The 18,937-nt window shown below is 38.3% G+C and overlaps 1 protein-coding gene across 8 annotated transcripts in view; it reads left to right on the top strand.

The window, feature by feature from the left end:
- Positions 1-18,937, top strand: part of MYO3A (myosin IIIA) — a 235,110-nt gene that overhangs the window by 213,878 nt on the left and 2,295 nt on the right. For 6 of the 8 annotated variants that reach the window (XM_074404907.1, XM_074404908.1, XM_074404910.1 and 3 more), the window contains 3 exons: positions 2,316-2,422; positions 10,326-10,366; positions 12,049-12,192. In XM_074404907.1, coding sequence (XP_074261008.1) covers positions 2,316-2,422; positions 10,326-10,366; positions 12,049-12,192 — 292 coding nt within the window. Of the gene's footprint in view, positions 1-276; positions 568-2,315; positions 2,423-10,325; positions 10,367-12,048; positions 12,193-16,080; positions 17,963-18,937 lie in introns of those variants that run through there. The other 2 variants (XM_010341241.3, XR_012518908.1) reach the window with 2 other exon arrangements.

Here is an 18,937-nt window from a genome sequence, read left to right as displayed (position 1 = left end):
TGGGGGAACATTTGATGAAAAAATGAATACAAGGTCAAGAATGCCTTTATTCCCAGAACGTTTTTCTGTTTTTCACTCTCTTGGCAATTATTTAGCTTCTTGGCCATCTTCATTTTCATTAATTTGTATTACAATAGTAATGTTCTGATATTTTAATTCAGATTTTAAAAATATTAAAGCCAAGTTAAAATTTAGTCACACACCACATTCATGTTTCTAAAAATATTAATAACATCTAATAACTTATACCATATTTTTATGTTTCTTGCCATTTAGATTCAAATGAGTAATATAAATGGATATGACAAATGCATTTTGAAATGAGAAAATTTTGCAAGAGCCAATAGAAGCTATTTAATAATCAGCACTGGGAGAGATAATAATGAGAAGGAAAAAAAAGACCACTGTTTATGGTGGTGGCAAGAATTCAGGCCTTACCCTCTTTCCTCGTGCCTATGACAGTCTAAGATGGATCAGAAATGGCTCAGATATTTGGACTCCCTCCACCACCTCCATCTATTCCTTGAAGAAGGGAGAGAGAGAATGGGAGATGAACCTCCAGGGATGGTCAGACAAGTGCTTTCATGTTTATCTGTTACTAATCTGTACTAACATGATCTCATTGACAAAGATCTCTTTTTTGTGTTTTATTCCAAAAAGGACAGTAATGTGTGATTGTTGAGGTTTCTCCGATAAGCACTGATCCATGAACTACACCTCTATGAAGTACTCCCAATAAGCTGATCTACTTTGTCACCCAGTGATTTCCCATACCTTTGGAATGAATGAGGTGGATAATGTCAGAATGCGAATGCTGCTATGATCAATATCTTCACCTCGTGGGCTGGTCAGGGAACTAGAAAGTTAGACGTCTATGAGTCTTTCACCCTTGGCTGACGCTGATTTGCACTACCAATCACAGTTGTTTACATATAATAAATGTAAATGTTCATTGGTTTGATTAGTATAGTTTGGTACAACTCCTTTTCTCTGTGTATTTCTACATCTGGGGATTAGGAATCATCACTGCCCCTTTACTGTATGCAAGAATCTATTACTGCTTTTAAAGTCCTACTTATAAATATATGCTCAGATGTATTGAATGAAGCTTTCCAATTCGCAGCATACCCAGCCCACCACTTTTATTCTGATCTATCTGTCGAGCAGACATGCTTGCACAAATGCAGTGGATGGGGTGGTCATGAATCATGAAAAAAATAGAAATATTTAGTTAGGTCTATTAGCTCTGTAAATATAAAGCCACTTGTAATGAACATGAACATCCAAGTGTACAGATAACTAGAAGCCCTGACAGCATTGCTCCAGGTTTTGCATCTTGGCTATATTAACAGAAAGAGTAGGAAAAGATGACAAAATTTATTCTTTATTGGTCGCTGTTTTAAGTCAGATCTGAAAATGCTACTGGTTTGAGGTTCTAAATTTTGGAGAAAGAATAGATTAGGCTTTTTAGAAAGAGTCAGCTCTGCAAATGAGCAGTCTCTTCATCTGAGGCCAGAACATATGAGGTGGTACCTAAAAAGGAAGATCATGCATTGCTTGGACAGATGGATCACATATGAGGCTGGTACAAGGGGGAGGGAAGGGACAGCAGAGGTTCTGTGAGTCTAAAACTCCTTTTTAATTTTTTTCTGGCAGCTTTGACCCCTGACCTTATCCATTCTCTGAACTGCTCTACTCGATTTCCACATGACCAAACTATGCATCTTTTTCTTTTCTTTTCTTTCTGTTTTCTTTTTTCTTTTCTTTTCTTTTCTTTTTTTTTTTTTTTTTTTTTTGAGACGGAGTTTCATTCTTGTCTCCCAGGCTGGAGTGCAGTGACGTAGTCTCGGCTCACTGCACCTCTGCCTCCCGGGTTCAAGCAACTCTCTGTCTTCAGCCTCCCAAGTAGCTAGAATTACAGGTGTCTGCCACCACACCCGGGTAATTTTTTTGTATTTTTAGTAGAGATGGAGTTTCACCATGTTGGCTGAGCTGGTCTGGAACTCCTGACCTTAAGTGATCTGCCTGCCTCGGCCTCCCAAAGTGCTGGGATTATAGGCGTGAGCCACTGCACCCAGCTACATTTCTTTTCTTCCTTTTGTTTTCTTCCCCTTAGCTCTCAAAGCCTTAGACCACCAGGAAAGTATGTGGTGAGGAGTAGGATAAGGGTTGGTTGTGCAACAAAAGTATTTCCTTTTTCTCCAGCTTTAGCCTCAGTTGTATGTATATAATTTCTTATTTATCCCAAAAGGAAAACATCACTTGATAATAGTCTTTGTAATTGAATACTTGTTTTATGATCACCTTTCTTATAGGTATCCCTAAAGGAGAAGAGCCAAAAATATTGAGACCCCCAAGACGACCCCGGAAACCCAAAGCATTAAATAACCCTGAAGACTCCACATACTATTATCTACTACATGTAAGTGACTCACTCTTACTATTGGATGGGAGCCATCACATCCACTAATGGCCGGTGTGAAAACTGTGGCTAGATTAGGCGCCTGGCACAAAGGAAGGCTTGGCAAGACAGAGATGTCCTTGGTCTCCTCTTAAATACCCTCCCCTGGCCTGGGCACTTGAATCTCCTCCAGCCCTTCTTCCTCACATGCAAGCCTCCCCCATAGTAGTACCTACAATGTCCTCCTTGTAGCTTTCTCTGCTGGTCCATTAATCTAAGCTAATATGAAAATCAGCAAGGGAAACCCATCATAGCAGGAACTCTCCAGAGAGAGGCTCTGGTGTAAATGGATGGGTTATGATAAAACTAGAAGAAAAGGAAAAAGGGGGAGAAATAGACATTTATTGAGCATCTTTTAAATTTCAGGCCTAGAATGAGGCTCATTCGCATCCACTGTGATAGCTAATCCTGGAAAAAGCCCTGAATGTACTATCCATATCTCTCAGATCAGGATACTAAGACATAGATAAGCATGTCTCAGCTGCCAGGCCATTTGTTTTGCTGAGGTCTTCTGACCCCACAGCTCCTGCTCACTCACAACCTGAGGACTCATTTTCCTCACCCTTGCTATCCTGGCCTTCCAACCATGTTCCTATTCTCCATGAATGCCACTGTCAACCACATGGTTTCCTAAACCAAGAACCTGGGAGTCATTCTGGATCTTGTCTTCTCTCTCATACCTGTAATCCATCAGTGTCTCTAAACTGGCTTCTACCTGCAAGAGCTCACTCCAGCTCATTTCCCTCCTCTAACCTCACAGCAATTACCATATTTCAGACTATCATCATTTCCGATTCTGGAATATTTCAGGTCCCACCTAACTGTCGAATTGTGTCCTGTCCAGCCTGCACATGAAAATGTCTCTAAACCATACCTTTGAGCATACTCCTCCCTTAATTGTTCCTTTAATGGCTCAGCAACTCCTTCAGGATGAAGTCCTAATTCCTTCCAAGGCCTTCCTCATTGGACCTGCGACTGCCCTTCAGCCTCTTTTCTTACTCTCTTCTTGTCCTTGAGCCACAGTGAACTGCTTGAAACTCTGCAGGTGAGCTGCATTCCCTCATGCTCCCAAGGCATTTGCTGCCACTGGCTGGTCCTCCATTTGCAATATTTATTCACTCTTCCAGTCCTCACTGCCACAGTGAGAGACCAGCACTACCCTATGCTCTGGAGAACCCAGAAGATGGGTTGAAACCCAGAGAATCAATTGGAAATAAGTTTTCCATGTCGCAGGCAAAAAATGAAGCTCATACTTGACCTTCAAGTTAGCCAGTCTTCTCTAGTTATTTCCCTTCTCTCTAGTGATTTCTTTTCAGTTTCCACAGAGGGTTGTCTCCTTCTGGGTGTTGCCCAGGATTCAATCTTCCATTCTCTTCCCCTCTCATTTCCTTTAGACAATCCCATTGGCTACCATGACCTCAGTGACTGCTGATTTCTGAATCTTTATTACTGGCTTAAATCTCTCTGTAGCTCCTGACTCAAATATCAAACTACCTAATGTTTGTTTTATATATTCTACATGGATACACACAGGCATTCATGTATATATACATAGAGATATATATATACACACACACACTCATCCATACATGGCTGTACACACAGCTTTGTTGAGATGTAAGTTGCATGCCATACAATTCACCCATCTAAATATACATTAAATGGTTTTTAGTACAATCATTTAATCACAGTCAATTTTACAACATTTTCACCACCTTAAGAAACCCATTGGAAGTCACTTTCCACCTCCCACCCCCTACCCCAAGCCCTAGGCAATCACCAATCTAGTTTTCTGTTTCTATCGATTTGCCTATTCTGGACATTTTCTATAAATAGAATCATACAATATGTGGTCTTTTTTGAATAGTCAACTAATTGTACAAGCCAGTAATCTCACTGTTACCTTGACTTCTCCCTCATTCTCATCTTCCATATTCAAAAATCTAAATCCAAATATCTCTTGAGTTTCTGTTTCTCTCCATGCTGTGTGCTAATACCCTCTTCCAGGCCAGCATGTCTTGTCAGTATTTCTGAGTCACTTCTCTTACTGGTCACTTGGGCTCTTGTTTTTCCCCTTCTAATTAATATATTTTCCACACTGTGGCCAGAGTTTCATTTCTAAAATTAATATCCAATTATACCATCCTCCCGTGGATGGAACTTTTCCACTACTTCCCACTGTCCTAAGATATGGAGGGCTGTCAAAATCTGGGCCCTGCTTACCTTTCCAGCCTCTGTGCTTGATATTCATTCTTTCATCCCTCCAAACTCTCCACTCCACCCCTCCTTTCCAGTCACCTGCTTTCTCCTCTTCAAATTGTCCGTGAACATTTGTCTTTGGACATGCCCTTTTGTCATCCTGGAACACGCATACTCTTTCTCTTCTCACCTTTTCATGATCAAAACACCTTCAAGTCTAGATGTCTTTTTCTTCAAGGAAACTTCTTGTCATTCTGAAATCCCAAGACATCTCTTCCTATATCCTCCCTAAGCAGCCCATACTTCCCTTTTATGACACTTTATCATGCTAAAGAAGGATTGGTATGCCTTCCACGAAGTCAAGGAGTTTGCCTATTGCATTCAACCTGACACATAGCAAGCATGCAATAAATAAGTATTGTACAAATGAGAGCAATGAAATAAAAGAATGAAAAACAAATCGGAGTAAATTGAGAAAAATCTAAAATTCCAGATACCTGCCTTTGACAGTCCCTTTATAATGGAAGCTGATTAAGAAATGACATTGATTTTTTCCTCTGCTGCTCAAATAATCTAAAAGCAGCAAATAAACTGACATTTGTTTATGCAGTTAAATAGAACAGCAGAAACAAGATTAGAAATTACCAAACATTCCCTACTAACCCTGAATTTAAGTAGTAAATGATACTCAATGGTCTTTATTAAGTGCAACTGAAATGACAAGTGATTGTGATGGGTTCAACAGCAGATAGTATTCCCAGTATGAGAACTTGAACTGAAGTGAAATGTTTATTACTAACAACCAATAAGAACTGTGGAACAAATTCTGAGCCTCATAAATAAGTTCCATCCCCAAGAAGCTTACTTTGTCATCAGACTATTATTTTTTAGTGACTGTATTTCCATATATCCTAAGTTATTAGGAATAGGATCCTTTTTTGTAACTCTGAGTCTTGAAATCTCATGGCTTCAATGAAAAATAAAACACAGAAAAGGAGTATATTATTACAAGTGAAAACATACCATGTGTTCATAGTTATCTGGCCCTTCCCAGGATTTGAGGCATTACACATAGTGAAAAGTGTGGCTGTAATGGGGCCCCACTCTCTTCAACCACCAAACACTTTCTGTAATTTTAAATGGTTTTTATAAAAGTCTTTCTAAAATATATTATACTACATACTTAAAACCCTTTCTTAATGACCCAGGGTCACTTATAGCGAATGAAAATGTTTCTTACTTTTTTAATGTTTTATTTTCCATTTTTATGGATATATACTAGTTGTATATGTTTATGGAGTGCATGTGATATTTTGATACATGTATATAATGCATAATGATCAAATCAGGGTAACTGGAGTATCTGTCATTTATTATTTCTTTGTGTTAGGAACATCCCAGTTCCACTGTTTTCGTTATTTTGAAATACACAATACATTATTGTGAACTTATATTGTAGCACTATTAAAAATGTTTGTACTTGATTCATGTTACTGAAACACCAGGGGTTTGGTTGAGGTCCTGCTGCATGCTGCACAGAAAGCCAATCACTGAGCCAACAAGTACTGCCAAGAAAGAAGGCTTTAATCAGGTGCTGCAGCTGAGGAGATAGGAGCTCAGTCTAAAATCCATCTCCCTGACTAACACCAGGGTGTATATAGCCGGGAAGAAATGCAACAATGTTTAAGAAAACAAGATCTTGGGAGGGGCAAGGAAGTAATCATGGTGAAACAGTTCAGTGATCTGGTGAGTTTCAGTTCTTTAATACTTTTTTGAGAGGCCTGAAAGTTATTTCCTGAGGAAAGAACTGAGATAAAACAAATATACATTTCAAGCTTTAGGACCAGAAGGGTCAGTTTCTATGTTTATAAAAAAGAACAATCTATGGGGCAATTGAGTTGGTTTCATTTGGATCTATACTTACCAGAGAGGATCCCTGACCACCATGTCAAAGGCAACACCCTATCTCTCTGTATGCCCTTGGCCTGCTTCATTTTTCTTTAGTGCATTTTGTATTTTTTGTGTGATTGTTTTTTGAGACAGAGTTTCACTTTGATGTCCAGGCTGGAGTGCAGTGGCACAATCTTGGCTCACTGCAACCTCTGCCTCCCAGTTTCAAGAAATTCTCCTGCCTCAGCCTCCCAAGTAGCTGTGATTACAGGCACCTGCCAACAATGCCTAGTTAATTTTTTTGTATTTTTAGTACAAACGGGATTTTACCATGTTGACCAGGCTAGTCTCAAACTCCTGACCTCAGGTGATCTGCCCGCCTTGGCTTCCCAAAGTGCTAGGATTACAGGCATAAGCCATCATACCCGGCCCTCTTCAGTGCATTTATAAATATTTATTTGTCTACTTGTCTCCTGCCTGCCTTCCCCATCTAAACTAGAAGCTTTTTGGAGGCAGGGCCTTTGCTTACTTTTAGGGTCATAGTCCTTGGAACACTGTGCTACTAACATCGCAGCTAGAAGACTGTTAAATAATAGACTCCTGTAGTACAGTACCCGCAGGGGCTGTTGAGTTGTGGAAAATTATTTCCTTCACATTTGTCCAACACAAACATCTCTGCTTTCAGTTGTTTTGCTATTTTTGTAGCATTTTTTTTCGTCCTTAGATGTCACTTCTTACAATGGTCATTCTGGTGGACTTAACGTCAATATTGGCTCTTTCCTGTGGATTGATGCTCCTTATCTCTTAATGTCCAGGAAATGTTGCTGCTGCTGTGTCCAAAATAAGAGTGAGCCAAGCCACAGAAGCGTGCCTGTGGAGGAGAGCATTAGTCGAGTACGAGTGCCCTGTTGTGCTGCCCAGGCTAACACTCAAAGCTGTGCGACATTAGCAAAAATGACTCAAGGCCAAGTTTCCTCAAAACAAAAATGAGTAATCGAACACAGTCCTATCAGAGATCCCTTCCAATTTTATAATTCTCTCCAGTACTTTCCCTGAACTACAGCAGTAGCTAGTTTGGCTGCTCCAAAGTCTTTTTCTTCTCGATTTCTATGTTTTAGTTCCTTCTTCATCCATAAATAAATCGGTAGTACATTACCAAAAAGAAAGTAAGATTGTGCTCACCATGATGTAATGGATAGGAATTTTAATGTTTTCTCACAAAACGTGTTTATTTTGGGTGGGGATGAAGGGGGATTGTGATGTACCTGATTAAGGAACAGGTTCTTCAAAGTCTTCAGAATTAAGACATTATTCTTTAAAGGCTTCGTCAAGAAACACCCTCACCAGAAAATCTACTTGAGTCATGTTTGTCTCCTCTTTCCTTTCTCTACTCTGGCTCTACAAGAAATTGCCATGGGACATCTGCTCTTTATTTTCATTTCAAATTTCAAGTTTTTAAGTTGTAATTTCAAAACTATAATTGAAAACATTGTACACCTTAGCAAAAAACATCCCCAGTATAAACTATATGTGATAAGTTTCTTATAAAATCCTCACCTTTGAGGAGTGATGTGCTTCACTTTTCATGACAAAGAGCAGGGATTCAGCCCCAGCTGTTCGGAAACTAAGAGACAAATGTAAGCCTCCGTCTCAACACACCTACTTCCTTTGCTTCCTCTGTTTCTCATTTGCAATGTCTACTTTATTACTTTGACTGTATAACTACTTCTATCATGAACCATCTTAAATAACTTTTGGAAAAATATATTATTGAATTACATTTCATTAGAATGTTCTAACACAAGGCCAGGCACAGTGGCTCAGGCCTGTAATCCCAACACTTGGAGAGGCTGAGGTGGGTGGATCACTTGAGCTCAGGAGTTCGAGAGCAGCCTGGGGAACACAGTGAAAACTTGTCTCCACAAAAATACAAAAATTAGCCAGGTCTGATGCTTCATGACTATAGTCCCAGCTACAAAGGTGGCTGAGGTGGGAGGATCACTTGAGCCAGGAGGCGGAAGTTGCAGGAGATTGCACTGCTGCACTCCAGCCTGGGTCACAGAGTGAGACCCTGTACCAAAAAAAGAAAAAAGAATATTTTAACACAGGAAAGAGTGAAAGAAGTGTGCGACAAAATGTCCTCTTCTAGGAATTCCTATAACTGAGAACCAACTTATATACACCACGTCCCAGAGGGAAGTGTTGATCTGGTATATATAAATAGGATCCTCACCAACCTGAGAATTCAAGGGCAGAACATTATTTGATTCTTGGTTGTATAAAGGGCATCTCTGTCACTCAACATAGTGCCATCACTTAAGCATAACTTTGAACTATAGACAGTTGTTACCTAGAACAAAAGGGACTTTTTTTTTTTCAGGTAAAGGATGAGGAGGCAGGACCTCTGTAGGAAATTACAACTGAAATCATGTTAAAATAGCAACAATCACCACAACAAATACCTCCCCAGTCCCAGAGATCATTAACTGAACTGCTAGTGGCCACTGTTCCTATGCTGGCAATGTAATTATTAGTAAGTACCTCTTAGCCTAGGGCACTGGATCAGGAATGTGAAGTGATGGGAAGTGGGAGGGAGGAATGTAATTGATATCCTTCCCTTACATTGTTCTTTCCTGAATGGTCTCCTCAAAAACTTGATGCAAGGAAGCACTCACTCCTACCTCATTCACCCGTTAAGATGCCAACCAATAAGAATTAAAGAAGCCATTTTCACTGTTTCACTCATCCACCATTTTAGAGTGTGACAAATGATACATTCTGAAAAAAGCCTGACTTCCTATGCCTCTAAAAGTACTGTGGAAAAGCCTCAGTATTTATAAACCATTGTTAATTGCCATTTTTATTATATTACACTTTTATGGTACCGGCCAACTTGGTAACTGCTATAAGGTTTCCACAGTTAAATTTTCAGCTTGTTCAAGGTGAGTATGGTGTCTTTTTCTCAGCCTAAAAGACATATATGCTGTGGCAACATGTAAATATATGAGCTCAAATATATTGAAGCAGCACACACACAGAAACAGACTGCTAATGCTACAGTGCACAGATCATTTTGGTTTGTATATAAGGTGAAACTTACATGCAAAGGACCATTTTGTTACTGTTCAAATTGAAGTATTGATTAAAATATGTCTAATTATTTCCATACTTGAATATCTTAGTTTGTTCTTACCTTGACACATAAAGTTCTCAACTATGAAAACATAGTTCAAATGAAGACATATATCATCTTGCTGCCACGTTTATGTCATAAATGGGCCCTATAGGTTTATGAAGTCACAATTCCATTCTTCTTGTGGACTGTTGCATCTGTCCTCCATATTCACCCACCTGTTTTACCTGCAAACTAAGAAGCAAGACATCAAAGCAGCCTAATTAATCTGCTTACATCACAACTGCATTTGTAGTAGAGAAATGGGCTTCCCAGAAATTTTATAATTTGCTCCTGTTTGTAGTAAATAGATCTTATGTGACCTTGTCTATATTGGTCACTGTGTGGTAAATACATTTTTCATATGGAATGTAAAGATTCATTTCAGTTTAGGCATGGTAAAAATAATCCAAAATTTACAATTAATAAAATTTCAGTAAATTATATTTCTTTCAATTTTTAAAATATTGTATCCATTTGCTTATTTCTAACAGTATTTTAAGAATAAATGTATTTACATATTAAGATTAGAGTGCTATACCAATTATGTTATATTAAGATCATAATATTATACAGATCTTTTGAATTCTTCTTTCCTTTCAGAAGTCAATCCAAGAAGAAAAACGAAGACCAAGGAAAGACAGGTAATTATTACTTCTTGATTTCAATAAGTTATTCAATCAAAAATAGAAATCTATGTGTTCAAATTATTATTTTAAGTCACCTATTTTATATGGATAGACCTGGAAAGTAATGTTCATTCAATACATTTATATTGCAAATATGTGATTTATATATAATTTATAAGATCCCACCTATAGTGGCCGGGCGCAATCACTAACACTTGTAATCCCAGCACTTTGGGAGGCTGAGACAGGCAGATCACAAGGTCAAAAGATTGAGACCACTCTGTTCAACATGATGAAACTCCATCTCTACTAAAAATACAAAAAATTAGAAAAAATTAGCCAGGCCTAGTTGTGGATGCCTGTAATCCCAGCTACTCAGGAACCTGAAGCAGTAGAATTGCTTGAACACAAGAGATGGAGGTTGCAGTGAGCCAAGATTGCACCATTGCACTCTAGCCTGGTGACAGAGCAAGACTCTGTCCCAAAGGAAAAAAAAAAAAAAAAAAGATCCTGCCTATTGGAAATCTATTGAGCCAACTTAGCACTAAGAACTTAAATATGTTTTCAATGAATTGTACCCTCCCAATAGATAATTTGATTTTTTTGTTCCATGGAATGGTTTTGCTTGGGCAATTTGAACATGGCTGTATTCATGAATTTTCTTTCCCCAAATGCCTTTTTGCTTTTTCTCCTTCTACACATGCTAAAACTTGCTTCTTATAATTTAATGGATTTTTTTTAAAGAAGATTAGGTTTATGTTACCTACAATTATGGCACACTTAAGTTAACATTTTTCTCCTTTTCTTGTATGTCTCCCTGATATTTTACTCTTTTAATATACCACTATTTTAATCAATGTTCATGTCAACCAATTTCCAGACAGTGAATGCTAAGAAGAAACAAGAGTGTTTCTTATTAAGCATGAGTGAGCATAGTTTTTCATTTCTGAATCAGTGACAGCCTGAAAGTCCTTTCTAAATTAGTATCTGTAACTTGAAAATCGTGTTTTCCTGGAAGCACTGTAACACCTGGAGGTTTTCCAGACCTACTTGGTTTATCTCTTAGTAAGTCCTATCAGATTGTAGACACTGAGCACCATAGGAACCGGACTGTGCCCTGAGTAGAACCAAACATTAAAATGGTTGAGGACACACCCTTATGTGTATGTCATGTGTGGGTGTTAAAATCTAGCACAGAAATTAATCCGCTAAAGAACAAAGGATGGAGGAAGGACAGAATATTACTGGTGAAAGAGCTAAGTTAAGATTATACGTGTATCAATGTACAGAGGGCTGATAAAATTTGAAAAGGCTGTATATTAGTACACAAAGGTGAGCTTTTCTGATAATGGCTAAAGATCAGTAGTGATTGCTGATATGGACTGACCAAAGTGAAACAATGCGATCACTGGCTATCCTAGTAACCACTAGTTAGGTGCCAAGTTCAGTACAGTAAAACCAGGAAAATGTCTTCCCACAGCTACTGCTCTATTCAAGGTAAGATATGAAGGTTTTTCTTTTTTATTTATGGGATATACTATTTTTCCCACATTTCAACACTTTCTATTTCTAATGACGTGTACATGTTACTCCTAAATTATAGTAAATACTTTTAAAGAAAAAAACAAGTATCCTGTAAGTTTAAGTGAGTAGAAAATTAGATTGATGCAATGGTGTGTTTATGTGTTCATTTACAGTCAGGGAAAATTATTAGATTTGGAAGATTTCTATTATAAGGAATTTTTGCCCAGTCGTTCTGGACCAAAGGAACATAGACCTAGTTTAAGAGAACGAAGACCACAGCGAGAACTCCAGAATCAATGTATTAAGGCTAATGAAAGGTAAAAAGCTAAACTTTAAAGTACAGCATTTGCAGTTTTATACTTACAATTCCATTTCTTAAGTAATTTCGCTTTATATATAGATGAATGACAAAGCACTCTTACTGAATATTGTATCTTTTGAGTGATATGTTGTTTAAAAGTAACGTCATGTACAGTGCTATGTTAGGGTAATCAGACACCTCAGTTTTCCTAGCAAAAACTGAGTTTATACCTGTTTTCTTGGTGTAATTATTAACAAAAACTCATTTTATTTAATACGAGTACTTCAGTTTGGATGATAAATTATTATATGATCATCTAATTGTAAGCAATGTATCACATTCAAAATCAATATTCAAGCTTGACCAATGTAATTTTAATTACTTATTGGTTTCTTAATTATGCTTGTTAATTTCTCAGAATCAATGATGTCAGACCCAAAAACATTTGAGAGAAAGATTCATAGAAAAATGCGTATTTTGGACTTGAATTCTCACTTGCCACCAACTTTGTGACATTAACTTATTTTGTAGCTTATTTAATACTTTGGGAATTTTTTTCTTTTCTCCCAAAATATTTGTGGAGTTTTGAGATTAGGGTACGTAATAAAACAGAAACATAGCATATGAGAAATGGGATCAATGGCCGAAAACCAAAAGCTGTTCATCCAAAATTCTAAACAAATATCCTGTCAGCCTAGGGTCCTCAGAACCCTCACCCATTTTACAGCATGACATGATGGTGAAGAGAAGAAGTTTTAGAGTCACATGGTCTTAGGTTTCAATCCTGATTCTGCCCCTTAGTTGTCGAGTGACATTGCTCATGTTAGCCGACCTCTTTAAGCTACATTTCCATATCTGCAAAAGAATTTACTAATAACTGCCTCACCATGTTTTTGTAGAGATTAAATGTAGCAATAGGGTACTTAGGAGAGGCATAGGAAAGGTGTTCTATCAGTGGTGTCTATTATCATCTTATTTGCTTTTTCAGAATCCCTCTGAACTATGATTTTTTTCCCCTTTGTTTACAAAAGAAGATGTGCTCTTCCATCTTGGGATCCAGAACTGTAACATGTTGGAGCTTAGAGATTTTCTAGTCTAACCTTGGAGCTCTGTACAGGAGAACACTGAATGCCAGAAAGATTAAGTGATTGGCCCAAGATCAAACATTGAGTTAGTGACCTAAAATCCCAGATGTCCACTCCCTGTCCATTTGCTTTTCACTGACTTACCTGCTTCCCATTTTAATAGCTCACTCTGCCCCTCTCCAGTGTTTTCTTCCCCGTCTCCCCACTGGCAGACACACTTCTGCTGTGAAAGCATTCTATCCCTGAAATACTCCTGGTGTAGACTAAGTGATATCTATGGGTGTGTATTTTGTAGCCACTGGAATAAATGCTAGCAGCTAGCATTGTTGACTGCCCACATAGGGCTAGGCACTATGCCATTATCTCATTTAATCATCACAGCAACCACATGAGGTGGTTAATATTATTGCCCCATTTTATAGATGAGGAGGCTAAGTCTACAAAGTTTAGTGACTGCAAAAAGTCACCTAGATGATAAGTTCATGGATCCAGGGTTTGAACACAGGGTTTTCTAAGTTTAGAGTTGATGGCCTTAACCATTACTCAGCATTTCCATACTGTGCAAAAAACCACACTAGGCATTTGAAGAAGGGGTGGATAGAATGGTGCATAAGATACGATCCTTACGTCCAAGACCTTCATGCTAGAGGAAAAGTATACTGATACTTTTTCAGGAAAGCTGAACAAGGTAACTCAGAGAAGGCTTTTTCCTGAGGGAGATTACAGGGACAAAACAGCCTTCACAGGATCCTGAATTTAAAATAGAAAATAAAAACAAAACAGCAAAACAGTGCTATTGAAACAATTGGAGAAATTTGAGACTAAACTCTATGTCAGAAGATGTTTGTGAACAAAGAGTATCTTTTTGTGTGTGTATACACATGCCCAAGAGGGTGTAAGCCTGGGAGAAACAGACAACAACAATAGTGAAGTGAGTGCCTTTTGACTTTTTTAATTGACAAATAAAACATGTATAAACCTATGGTATAGAACACAATGTTTTAAGATATATGTACATTGTGGAGTGGCTTGATCGTGCATATTAACATATGAATTACCTCACAAATTGATCTTTTTATGATGAAAATCCTTAAAATCTACCCTCATCAGTTTTCCAGTACACACTACATTGTTATTAACCATAGTCACCATGTTGTACAATAGATCTCTTGAGTTTATTCCTCCTAACTGACATTTCGTATCCTTTGACTGACATCTCCCCAGTCCCCCGACCAGTCCCCGGGTAACCACTATTCTACTCACTGCTCCTCGTGCTTGTCCTTTTTTTGGCTTCCACGTATAAGTGAGATCACACTATATTTGTCTTTCTGCACCTGACTTCTTTCACTTAGCATTCTTTCCTCCTGGTTCATTCGTGATGTTGTCAACGGGATTTCTTTCCTTTTTTAAGGTGGAGGAATATTCCATTGTGTACATATATCACATGCTCTTTATCCATTCATCCATTGATGGACTCAAGTTGACTCCATATCATGGCTCTTGTGAATTAATGTTGCAATGAACATCTGAGTGCAGATACCTTTTTTTTTCTTTTAAGGAGTCTTGCTCTGTCATCCAGGCTGGAGTGCAGTGGTAGAGCCGAGTGATCTTGGCTCACTGCAACCTCTGCCTCCCAGTTTCAAGCGATTCTCCTGCCTCAACCTCCCAAGTAGCTGGGACTACAGGGACATGCCACCACGCCCCACTGATTTTGTATTTTTAGTAGAGGCAGGGTCTCACCATGCTGGCCAGGCTGGTCTCAAACTATTGACATCAAGTGATCTGGCCATCTCGACCTCCCAAAGTGTTGGGATTACAGGCATGAGCCACTGCACCCAGCCCAGATATCTTTTTTACATACTGATTTCATTTCCTTTGGATATATGCCCAGAGTAGGATCATATAGTAGTTCTGCTTTTCATTTTTATTTTTATTTTTTGAGACACAGTCTCACTCTGTCACCCAGGCTGGAGTTCAGTGGCAAATCTCGGCTCACTGCAACCTCTGCCTCTCAGGTTCAAGTGATGCTCCTGCCTTAGCCTCCCAAGTAGTTGGAATTACAGGCACCTGCCACCACATCCATCTAATTTTTGTATTTTTAGTAGAGACGGGGTTTCACCTTGCTGACCAGGCTGGCCTCCAGCTCCTGACTTCAGATGATACACCCACCTCGGTCTCCCAAAGTGTTGGGATTACAGGAGTAAGCCACTGTGCCAGGCCTGTTTTTAACTTTTTGAAGAATTGCCATACTGTTTTTCATAATGGCCATACTCATTAACATTCCCACAAATAATGTGCAAGAGTTTTCCTTTTCTCCCCACTTTTGCCAACACTTGTAACCTTTCATCTTTTTTATAGTAGCCATCCTAACAGAAGTGAGATGATACCTCATTGTGTTTTTAATTTCCATTTCCCCAGTGATTAGTGACATTGAGCATTTCTTCATATACGTGTTGACCATTTCTCAGTCTTCTTTTAAGAGATGTTTATTTGGGTCTTTTGCCCATTATTTAATTGGGTTATGTGTGGGTTGTTTTCTGTTTGTTTGCTTTTTCAAAGTTGTATAAGTTCCTTATCTATTTTGGATATTAACCACTTGTTAGATGTATGGTTTGCAAATATTTTCTCCATTTAAATGATTGTTTATTCGTTCTATTGATTGTTTCCTTTGCTGTGCAGAAGCTCAGCAAATGTAATCCCATTTGTCTATTTTTTATTTTTGTTTCTGTTGCCATTGCTTTTGAGATTACAATCATTACGCAGATCAATGTTATGGAGATCTTCCCCTATAATTTCTTTCTTTTCTTTTCTCTTTTCAGGCAGCATCACATGAGCTAGCCCCTGTATTTTCTTCTAGTAGTTTTGTAGTTTCATGTCTAAGTCATTAATCCATTTGGAATCGATTTTTGTGTGTGAGATTGCTTTTTGTAGATGAGATAATGATCTAATTTCATTCTTCTACATGTGGACAGGCAGTTTTTCTAACACCATTTATTGAAGAGACTGTCTTTTTCCTATTGTGTGTTCTTGGTATCTTTGTTGAAAATCAAATGACTGTAAATGTTGGATTTGTTTCTGGGCTCTCTATTCTGTTTCATTGGTCTATGTATCTGTTCTATGCCAGTACCATGCTGTTTTACTTACTATAGCTTTGTAACATAGTTTGAAATCAGGTAATGTGATATCTTCCAGTTTTCTTTTTGCTCAAGATAGCTTTGACTATTGGGAGTCTTCTGTGGTTCTATATAAATTTTAAGATTGTTTTTCCTATATTTGTTAAGACTGTCATTGGAATTTTGATAGTGATTGCATTGAATCTGTACATTGCTTTGGGTAGTATGAGCATTTTACAAATATTCATTAATCTAATCAATGAATACAGAATATCTTTCCACTTATTTGTGTCACTTGTAATTTTGTTCATCAATGTTTTATACTTTTCAGTGTTTAGATCTTTTACCTTCTTGGTTAAATTTATTCCTAAGTGCTTTTTGTAGCTACCAGAAATGAGATTGTGTTCTTTATTTATTTATTTATTTATTTTTGATATTTCATTGTTCTCTTGGACTTTGAATGAATGAAAGCTGATGGCAGGCAATTGGTGATTAGAGAATTGCACTAGAAGACAACAGGAGGCTGACATTTGCTTGTCTCCTCTGAAGATGGAACATAGTGGGGTCTCTGGTGGGCAGTAGTAAGAGATGTGGGGTATTTAGGGCATAAGCAGGGTTTAATTATGGCAAGAAGATAAATGGAGGATTAAAAGGGGAAATAAGATAGAATACAAGTGCCTCAGTTAAGAGACAGGAGAACTGTGAAAGAAGCACCAGCAGAAAACAGGCACAAAGATACAAGGAGGAAAGCATAAGGTTTGAGTCCTATAGACCTGGTTTTGAATCTGCACTCCACTTCTTACTAGCCATGGACTAGAATCAGTCTGTTTTCTCATCTGCAAATTGAGAATAACAAGAATCAAAGGCCTTGCAGTGTTGTCCTTAGAATTAAAAATGCTGTGTGTGATATACCTGGAAGATAGTTGATATTTAATATTCTTAAAAAAGAAATCAGCTGAATAGGTATGAAAATTGAAGCAGTAACTCAAAGGAGGATGATCTGCTCCTTCAATACCCATCATCATGCTACTTGACCTTTCCCTGACAAGTATGCACTGAGCTCAGGATGCCTGAAAGACCTTGCCAAAGTTTTTTCTTTTTTTTTTTTCCTTTTCCTTTTAATTCCCTATTCAGAACAGACCAGAATAAAGGCATATTTCATCTATAGGCCAAGTTCTAGACCTCTCCTTTCATCATTATTTTCATTCATTTGCATATATTTCCAATGGCTTTGCCTGGTCTCCTTCAATCATATTCAACTGGCAAACTCCAATGCTGGGTAAAATCAGAACAATCTAATCACATTTAAAATTATGGCCACACCTTTGAAGGGCCCTTAGTTATTTTGGAATATTACATTTCCCTAAAAATCTGGTTCCCAGTCCACTTTCCCAGTCCACTCTTTCAAGCTTCGTCCTCTCTCCTCAAACCCTCCAAACTCCCTCGCTCTCAGCTGACAACCTTCTTTTAGCACAGTAGCAGATAACAGATACGTGAATCTATCAGCCTTCCTACTACTTACCCATCCACTTCCTTCAGAATACTATGGATGACTTTTCTGTCCTCCTAGCTAAAGTAAAACCTTCCCTTTGTGCACTAAATCCAAGTCCTATCATTTATTCAAGGGCATTGTCCTGCAATTATCTTCTCTCTCTTCTGCACCTTGAATGTTTGTTCTTTTTACCAAGTCATTTCTGGCAATTAGTGAACATGATCGATTCAGATCCATCATAAAAAAGTACCCTTGACCCAGTCCCCCTCTACAATCTCCCATTTTTTCTGCTCTTCAGTGTAGTAAATGAATAATAAATGAAAGAGTAATGATACTACCTACTGCACATTATTTCTTCCTGTTCTCTTGAGCCACTTCAGTAAGGTTTCCTCTCCCAGCATGACTCTGAAACTGCCTCTGCCAAGGTCAACAGTGACCTCGGGTTTGCCATACTCTGATTTTACACCCATGTTACTTGTTTTTTCCTTAAGTACTTCATTCATTGGCCTTCAGGACAGCACTTCTCTTGGTTTGCTCTTGCCTTACTAGCTACTCTTTCTTCCTCTCCCTGCTGACTTCTCATTTCACCGATCTCTCAGTAATGGAGTATCCCAGTCCTTCATTTTATCAACAGGCACTCTCATGAACTTAAATATTGTCTGTACTTAAAATTCTTGGCCTGGCACTGTGGGTCATGCCTGTAATTCCAGCACTTTAGAAGGCTTAGGCAGAGGGATCACTTGAGCCCAGGAGTTCAAGATCAGCCTGGGCAACATTAATGGGACCCTGTCTCTACAAAAACATAAAAACAAAAAAAGTAGCCAGGCGTAGTGGCACATACCTGTAGTCCCAGCTACTCAGGAAGCTAAGGCAGGAGGATCACTTAAGCTTTGGCAATTGAGGCTGCAGTGAGGCTGTTATATCACTGCACTTCAGCCTGGGTGACAGAGTGAGACCCTGTCAAAAAAATAAAAATAAAAAAGAAAAAGAGAAGAAAGGAAGAAAGAGAAAGAGAGAGAAAAAATACTGTCTTTGTACTTAAAATTCCTGAACTGAACTCTCTAGCCTAGA

The sequence above is a fragment of the Saimiri boliviensis genome, chromosome 8 (assembly GCF_048565385.1).
Source record: "Saimiri boliviensis isolate mSaiBol1 chromosome 8, mSaiBol1.pri, whole genome shotgun sequence".
NCBI classification, from domain to species: Eukaryota; Metazoa; Chordata; class Mammalia; order Primates; family Cebidae; genus Saimiri; species Saimiri boliviensis.
Note: the sequence above shows the minus strand (reverse complement) of the source record. Positions and strands in the feature narration are given on the sequence as shown.